At 40.2% G+C, this 9,298-nt stretch overlaps 1 protein-coding gene and 1 pseudogene across 1 annotated transcript in view; both read right to left on the reverse strand.

Annotated features, from left to right (window-relative positions):
* YEATS4 (YEATS domain containing 4) overlaps positions 1-9,298 on the reverse strand; it is a 20,255-nt gene that overhangs the window by 4,528 nt on the left and 6,429 nt on the right. Inside the window, exons 3-6 of the mRNA XM_003797816.2 lie at positions 6,596-6,662; positions 6,419-6,513; positions 1,153-1,245; positions 967-1,054 (exon numbers count right to left, since the gene is read on the reverse strand). Coding sequence (XP_003797864.1) covers positions 967-1,054; positions 1,153-1,245; positions 6,419-6,513; positions 6,596-6,662 — 343 coding nt within the window. The remainder of the gene's footprint in view (positions 1-966; positions 1,055-1,152; positions 1,246-6,418; positions 6,514-6,595; positions 6,663-9,298) is intronic.
* LOC111727810 lies at positions 7,787-8,296 on the reverse strand (annotated as a pseudogene).

Here is a 9,298-nt window from a genome sequence, read left to right on the forward strand (position 1 = left end):
TTTTTTTTTGTTGTTGTCATTGATGTTTTAACTGGCCTGGGCCAGGTTCAAACCTGGCAGCTCCAGTGTATGTGGTCAGCACCGTAACCACTGCACTACGGGCGCCATGCCTTGCTGTTCATTTTTAATCTCCTTTGCCTCTAAATGTTAAGAGTGCCCACACTCAGTCTTTGGACCTCTTTTCTATCTTCACTCACTCCTTTGATGATACAGCTTATTCTCACAACGTGTAATTCTAGTAATTTCCAAATTTGTTATCTTCAGCTAGACTTCTCTTTGAATACCAGATTCGAGGTTCCAACACCCCTCTTCAACATGTCTTACAGGCATCCTACATCTAATATGTCCCAAATTACGGTCTTGATTTATCCCCCAAAGCCTGTTTTTCCCAGACTTCCCATCTCAACAAAAAGCAATGAATTTTGGAGGGTTTCTCAGGTCTCAAACCTTAAAAGTCATCCTGTGCTCATCTTTCTCTGACACCTCAATATTCAAACACTTGGCAAATGCTATCGTATCTATTATCATCAACGTGGCATTCAGGTGTTCACCATTTGAGCATTAACACGAAATTATGTATAAAATGACATAGGTAAAAATATGAGATAAACTAATTCATAGTAAACAAAAGTATAATTATGTTCTATAAAGTTCTTCATGTAGATTTTTGTTAGCAAAGGCTAGTAAACACAACATGATTGAGAGACAGGCTAAGCGTAACTAGTGAAAAGCTATACAACAAATAGTATTTCAGAGACTGTGAAAGGCTGTCTTTTACCTGTTTGAAAATAGGTCTACTTTGCAAACAATTTAAAGTATCCCTCCTACATGTTCTGTGGTAACACATACCTTATTTTTTAACAAGTATCATTAAAACACAGTTTAATAACCACTAAATCACACAATCTTCTCACTATTATAGAACACATTATTTTTTAGGATTAATTGCGAATACATGATACTTACATTCTGTTTCATGCTTGTAGGCTCCTAATGTTAGCTGCCGAGACGTTGTTAATAATTGTTGCATCATTGCCGTTGGGTCTTGAAATATCTAATTGGATACAACAACAACAACAACAAAAAACCAATTAACTTCAAAGTTCTCCAATGTAAAGTGCTTTTAAAACTCTCATTATAAAATCTTCTTACCATTTCATCATAGAACTCTGAAACCACTGTCTTTTTTCCTAGCATTGCATTAGTGTCTGATTGAAACAGCTTTAGTAAGTGATATAAGGTTACCTGTGAAATAAAAACAGACATCACATCCATGCAATGGTTTTCATCATCACTGTAAGACACTGTCATTTCCTTAGAGACTGGCATAAGAAGACATCAAATTCATAGTCACATGATCCTGGTTCAACTTATTGAGTGGCAAATCACTCAAACTCTCTGTATATTTATTTTCCTATTATGTACCACTACCTATCCATCCCTCCTGAACATCAATGTTCCAAAGAAGGTAAATAAAAATCTGTTCAAACATCTCTAGAAAATAATAATATATAAAAACAACACAAGGCCAGGTGCAATGGCTCATGCCTGTAATCTTAGCACTCTGGGGGGCTGAGGTGGGTGGATAGCTTGGGCTCAGGAGTTGGAGACCAGTCTGAACAAGAGTGAAACCCCATCTCTACTAAAAATAGAAAAACTAGCTGAGTGTGGTGGTAGGTGCTGGTAGTGTCAGCTACTTGAGAGGCTGAAGCAAGAAGACTGTTCAGCCTAAGACTTTGAGGTTATTGTGACCTATGATGCCACAGCATGCTACCTGGGCTGACAGTGAGACTGTCTCCAAAAACAGAACAGACACAAGATGGTGTACCAAGAACATGGAAAGGAAAGTGGTAAATGCATAGAATTCCACTGAGTAACTCTGAAAATAAGACAGTATAAATTATACATATATTTAAAGCTAACAACCTGACAAATTTCTGGAATAGAAATAAAGCAGATGAGATTACCAAGAAGAATAACCCATAACAGAGAAAAACCACAATCTGAAAACTAATGGAAGAAAACTGCATCAGAAGGAGGAGTCAGAGCTCTCAGGAGTCCCAGAGACGGTTCAACCTCACAGCTGGCAACCATCAAAATCAAGAAGGCTACGCTAGAGCTGGGACTGTCAACCTTCCTTTGTTCTCCCTCTACTCACAGACAAAAAATACTCCCCTTTGGTACCTAGAATTTTCCACCCAACCATCAAATGTGACAGAAAAATAAAGACATGTTCAAATGGGCAATGGCTCCAAAAGTTTATTTCTCAGGTAGCCTTTCTGAAGGAATTCTTCCAGCAAAATGAAAAAAAAAAAAAATGAAGAAACTTAAAAAGGACCATCTGTCATCACTGAGAGTTGAAAGATATGTTATCTAAAGTTGCGAAATTCAAAATCAAGTGTTTAAATCTATGAGATGCATGGGAGTCATTTCTAGAGGAACTGAAACAGGTCACTTGTCAAAAGGTGATTTTCCTGGGGAAGGGATTAGAGATGGGCGAAAGATGTAATGGATTGATTTGTGTCCCCCAAAAGATACGTTGAAACCCTAAGTTTTAGTGCCTATGGATACAATTGTATTTGGACATAAGGTCCTTGTAGATGTAATTAAGTTAAGATGAAGTCATTAGGGTTGGCCCTAATCCAAATTCTGGTATCCTTACAAGAACAGAAGAGACACAGAGACAGGGAGAGAGACAGAGCCACATGACAATGAAGGCCAAGAGTGGAATTATGCTGCCAAAAGCCAAGGAACAACTGGAGGCTACTAAGAGCTGGAAGAGGCAAGGAAAGAGCCTCCTCCAGAGGTTTGGGGAAAAACATGGCCAACACCTTGATTTCAGACTTCTAGCTTTCAGAGCTGTGAGAATAAATTTCTATTGTTTTAAGCCACCTAGTTTGTAGTGCTAGGAAATTAATATAGGAGACTTGCGCTTTTTATTTTAAAACTATGTGCATGTCTGACTTTTATTATTTATTTATTTTTTGGAGACAGAGTTTTACTTTGTCGCCCCTGGTAGAGTGCATCATAGCTAGAAGCAATCTTAAATTCTTGGGATTAAGCGATCCTCTTGCCTCAGCCTCTCAAGTAGCTGGGACTACAGGCGCCTGCCATGATGCTCGGCTACATTTACAGATGTGGTCTCACTCTTGCTCAGGCTGGTCTTGAATTCCTAAGCTCAAGTGATCCACCCACCTCGACCTCCCAGAGTGCTGGGATTACCAGTGTGAGCCACTGTGCCCAGCCCTAACTTTTCTAATTGAAAGTTTTTTATTATTACATCATAAAACCAAAGTTTAAAGACAGGGCAGTGCCTGTGGCTCAATGAATAAGGTGCTGGCCCCATATACCAGGGGTGGAGGGTACAAACCTGGCCCCAGCCAATCTGCAACAAAAAAATAGTGGGGCGTTGTGTTGGGTGCCTGTAATCCCTGCTACTCAGGATGCTGAGGCAAGAGAACCACCTAAGCCCAAGAGCTAGAGGTTGCTGTGAGCTGTGATGCCAGGGTACTCTACCAACAGCAGTAAAGTGAGACTCTGTCTCTTAAAAAAAAAAGAAGTTTGAAGACAGATGTCCCTAATTTTTAGCAGTGTGTGAAAATTTGGGGGGCTGTATTACTTTATTTTCTAAGAGTGACTGAAAGCTGTCTCATAATGAGGTTACAGCTATAATGATTTTTTTCATAGGTGTATATTCAAATGGGGTGGGTGGTGATAGATGAGGACAGAGGTAAGGCAGCATATTCTCAAAATAAAAACGAAAACAGAGCAATCTTACAAAGTTAAAAACAGCTTCAGCTCTGGTAACATCATGGGCTTCTCCTTTTTCCTCTCTCTCAACATCTGCTCAATTCTGCGCTCTACTCTCCCTAAAGGACTATTCTCACTGCGGACAGGCACACCTGGTCTTTGTATCCTTCTCAATCCCTTAAATAGTTATTTTGCAAATAATGAATATTTAATAATTTCTGGTCAAACAGAATATAAACTCTGTGGGAGTGTTAAAGAAGGACAACAAGAATGGTAGGAGATCTGAAAACCCTATCCTGTGAGAAATATTTAAATGAGTTATGGACATTTATTCTGGAGAAAACTAAATGTATGAACAGCTACCAGTAAAAAGTTTAAGAAAAAGTAACAGCTTTCTTAAAGAACAAGAACAACTCCAAATCTGAAGAGGATGTTTCACTTAATGACAGCAGTTAATCTGCCAAAGGGGAAATATGCAAGCCCAAACTGGATTCTCATCTGAGAGACTGCCTAAATAAATGTCTATGTAGGAAAAGTAAGGATTGCGTCAACGGGGTCCCAAATCTGACTGTGCAACAAAATCCACCAGCGGTGCTGGCCCCACCCCAAACCTACTGAATCACATTCTCCAGAAAAGGAGGCCTAAGAGTTTGAGTTCTTAAAAAGGATCTCATGTGTTTCTGATGTGCCAGTTAGGAAATGGTTCACTGAACCTAGGTGACACTCAACTCCTTTAAAAGCACATCCACAATCCTGGGCAACATAAGAAGATCCTGTCACTATAAAAATTTTTTAAAAAAACTGTGGAGTGGGGTGCACATCTGTAGTCCTAGCTACTCTGATGGCTGAGGCAGGATCATCCCTGGAGCCCAGGATTATGGTGAACTATGATTGATTGTGCCACTGAATTCAAGCCTGGGGAGCAAAGCAAGATCCTGTCTCTTTAAAAAAAAAGAAAAGGCAACCACATATACAGTTTATTTATTTATTTTCTGGAGACAGAGTCTATCTCTAGGCAGACCCTAGGCACGGCTCATGCAACCTCAAACTCTTGGGCTTAAGCGATTCTCTTGCCTCAGCCTCCCAAGTAGCTGTGACTACAGGTACTCACCACAACACCTGGCTATTTTTTAGAGACAGGGTCTTGCTCTTGCTCAGGCTTGTCTCAAACTTCCGAGCAGAAGCAATCCACCTGCCTTGACCTCCCAGAGTGCTAGGATTATAGGCATGAGCTACCTTGCCCAGCCCACATATACAGTTTAAAAAATGGACCCATGATAATTAGAGCATGAATATTCTATACTAATAGAATTAGCTTATTCTAATAAGATCAAATTAGAAGTGATGAATTAGCCCCTAAAGTGAAGTTAACTCCCAGCCACACTCTGTGGAATGAGAACTGTAACTGAGTTGTGATCTTTTCGGTGTCTTTTTTTTTTTTTAAAGGCTTAATGGTTTTAATCAAAAGAAAATGGACTAGAAAGGACTGAATGCAAATACCTGGTGTCAAAAACAAGCTCTGTCACAATTAACTGAGTGTTTTTGAGCCCACGATTTGACTTCTGAGCCTTGGGATACTCATTCCGAAAATGAGAAGACCATTAAACTCACAAAGCTACTGAAGGATCAAAGTGAAAGCCTAGAGGGATTTTTTACATTACCAAGCAATAATCTGATAAGAAGAGATCAAAAGATGAAAAAGTCAGTGGTTATAAATATTCATGAAAAAGATACAAAAATAAAGCTGGTAGTACTCATGGTGGCCTAAAAAAGCAAAAAGACTGTTCCTAAGAGTTTAATTTCTTAAAAGCATAGGGATTCAACTTGTTTTTATTACTAACAACCAAATAATATGAATGAATTTTAAGCGTTGTTTTGCTACAGTATCATTTGACTTCCACAATTTCTTTCCAATATAAGTTCATATTATATCCCTTCTTTCCAAACATGAAAAAAGTTTTGAAAAGCACTTCACTTAAAATTGGAAACTAACTCATGGCAAGATACATCATACCACCAGTTTATATAAAGTACATCTTTTTTTTTTCCTATGGTCACCCTTGGTAGAGTGCCCTGCAGAGTGCGTGGTGTCACAGCTCACAGCAACCTTCAACTCTTGGGCTGAAACAATTCTCTTGCCTCAGCCTCCCAAGTAGCTGGGACTATAGGCGCCCACCACAACACCCAGCTATTTTTTTTTTTGGCAGGCCCAGGCTGGGTTCAAACCCACCAGCTCCAGTGCATGTGGCTAGCACCCTAGCTGCTTGAGCTACAGGCACCAAGCCAAGGCTACATAAAGTATATCTTAATAAACACTATTCATTAAGTATTATTACATTTTCTTTCTTTTGAGACAGAGTCTTGAGCTGTCACCCTGGGTAGAGGGCTGTGGCATCACAGCTCACAGCAACCTCCAACTCTTGGGCTTAAGTGATTCTCTTGCCTCAGCCTCCAAAGTAGCTGGGACTACAAGCGCTTACCACCAATGCCCGGCTACTTTTGGTTGTAGTTGTCATTGTTGTTTGGCAGACCCAGTCTGGATTCGAACCCGCCAGCTCCGGTGTACGTGGCTGGTGCCCTAGCCACTTGAGCTACAGGCACCAAGCCAAGTATTATTACATTTTCACATTTACTAAAACATGTATTTGCAAAAGTTAATGTTACTCACAGGTCTTTCATTAGGGTCAATGAAAAATATTTTGATGATTATTTCAAATTCACCCCATCCTGTTTCAGTAATTTCATACGGTGGTTTAGTAACAACTGAAGAGAAAAAAAAAGTACATTACTGATTTAGTTTCCTATGATTTTTTAACTTTATATGACTCAAAAGACTATACTGTACCTCTTAGAGGATTGCCATAGCTTTCATGTAATTTAAACTGGATTTTCTTCACATATGCTGACATATCCTAAAAATATAAGAAATTAATTAGTTCTACCATCTACATATGAAAACTAGGAAAGAAAAACACTCAGCAAATGTATGTAATTTTATAAAATACACTTCCCCTCAAATATAATGGAATCTAATTGTCTAAAAAACATTAATTGTATCTGGGAAGTGGTTTTACTTTTTTTTTTTTTAAAAGGAAGGGCTTGGCACCCATAGCTCAGTGGTTAGGGCGCCAGCCACATGCACTGGGGCTGATGGGTTCGAACCTGGCCTGGGCCTGCTAAATAACGACAACACCACCAAAAAAATGACAACAGCAATAACAACAAAAAACGACAACAATAACAACAACAAAAAAATAGCCGGGTATTGAGGCGGGGGCCTGTGGTCCCAGCTACTGGGAGGATAAGGCAAGAGGCTTAAGCCCTAGAGTTTGCGGTTGCTGTGAGCTGTGATGCCACAGCCTCTACAAGGGCAACATAGTGAGACTCTTAAGCCTAACTCTTAGGCTTAAGTGATTCTCTTGCCTCAGCCTCCCAAGTAGCTGCTACAATACTGGGCTATTTTTGTTGTTGTTGTAGTTGTCTTTGTTGTTTAGTAGGCCTGGGCAGGGTTCAATCCTACCATCCCCAGTATATGTGGCCAGTGCCCTAACCACTGAGCTATGGGCACAAAGCCATCAATTTTGATTTTTCCATAAAAACAATATATTTCTGGTATTTTCGTTTATAATAATCTGACTACTTTCATATTAAAGCTTCAGAATATATAAAGCATGTTTCAGCTATCAGAGTCAAAGATGCCATTTAGATTTCACATATTAAACAGCTACAGTATTGCTTACAATGGCACAAATATGCCTAACACATAAACACTATTAACATTTCATACTTTGTTAACAGAAAGAACTGCATGGTTTGAAAGGTACTTTAACTTATGTATGGTCATTAAAACTCAGTAAGTAATTCAAGTGTGGTCATGTAAAGGTAGGCAATTAATCCAGCATCACTATAAAATCAAAAGCATGAAAATAAAGGCAGAAAACTCTCTTTCTCTACCTTTCATTTACATAGGTAGATACGAGTACCTTACTGTAGAAAATATAACAATTATTACATATGGTTTTCCTAGAATATAATGGAGTTTCAGAAACTACAAAAGATGTCAAGATCCATAGCTGGATCCATCAAATGCTTTTCTAGCCTGTTTCAATTCTTCATTCACAGCAAGCACTTCTTTAATCCTAGCAAACTTCCTGGAGTCCTTTAGAATCAAGAAGACGTTATCTTCAACTTGTACTTGACCTTGTCTTCCAATAGGCATTGCCCTGTGAGTCATTTCAGTAATAAACTCTACCACAAGGTCTTTAAGAGTATCAACTGACTTAATATAAGGAGTCTGGTCATCTCCAAAGCGATACATTGTACATCTCAATTCTTTAGAAAAAAGTCTTTTACCCTGTCCACCTTCTGCACCTCCTCCCATCTATTTTCTTCCTCAAAAGTGGGGTCTTCCTCATCCACCATTCCACCAGCCTGCCAGCTTACAGCACACAGCAGGATCCCTCCCAGTGGGTTTCACTACTTCCGCAGCCTCACTTCTGGTGACACATTCAAGTATTTTTTTTTTTTAAGACAGTCTCATTTTGTTGCCCTCAGTAGAACATCATGGCATCATAGCTCACACAACTTCAAACTCTTGGACTTAAGTGATTCTCTTGCCTCAGCCTCCTGAGTAGCTGGGACTACAGGTGCCTACCACTTTGCCCAGTTATTTTTAGAGACAAAGTCTTGCTCCGGCTTAGGCTGGTAATGTGAATTTTTAAAAACAAGCATCCATACCAGTATGGGTAGTGTGGGAAGAAAGGAAGGTAGGACGCGGGAAGGAATTCTGTTCTATTGGTAATAAAGCTCCAGGTTCATCCCATCATGGATTTCATAGTCCCCTAGGGATAATGGTTCTTAAAAATCATGTACCACATTTTTTTTTTTTTTTGGCTGTGGCTGGGTTTGAACCCACCACCTCCAGTATATGGGGCCGATGCCCTACTCCTTGAGCCTCAGGCACCGCCCTGTGTACTACTTCTTAAGGAAAATCTTGTTCCAACAGGTGCCAATTTGGACTGCAATCAGCTTAAGGTCCCTAATATGGTGTCTCTGGTGTTGCATTTAACGCGGACCTTCTTCTCCAGATGGTCACTGCAAACAACTTCGATTATCCTGGCTGGAGCTCCAAGCTTGAACCTGGAACCTGCAGATGCCACAACCTCCAGCCTCAGGCACACTGAAGGAGATTTTATAAACTATGAGATTCTTTTGCAGTGTCTATGCATTTGAAAACTACAATAAGCTCTAGAGGCTGGAATATTCATGTCTGATAAGAATGTCTTGGCCGGCTCAGCGCCTATAGCTCAACTGGCTAAGGCGCCAGCCACTTACACCTAAGGTGGCGGGTTCGAATCCCCAGCCCGGACTCGCCAAACAACAATGACGGCTGCAACCAAAAAATAACCGGGCGTTGTGGTGGGCACCTGTAGTCCCAGCTACTTGAGAGGCAGAGGCAGGAGACTCACTTGAGCCCAGGAGTTGGAGGTTGCTGTAAGCTGAGATGCCACGGCACTCTACCCAGGGTGACAGCTTGAGGTTCTGTCTC

This window comes from Otolemur garnettii, unplaced genomic scaffold (assembly GCF_000181295.1).
Source record: "Otolemur garnettii isolate 467f Iridium unplaced genomic scaffold, OtoGar3 scaffold00125, whole genome shotgun sequence".
Taxonomy (NCBI): domain Eukaryota; kingdom Metazoa; phylum Chordata; class Mammalia; order Primates; family Galagidae; genus Otolemur; species Otolemur garnettii.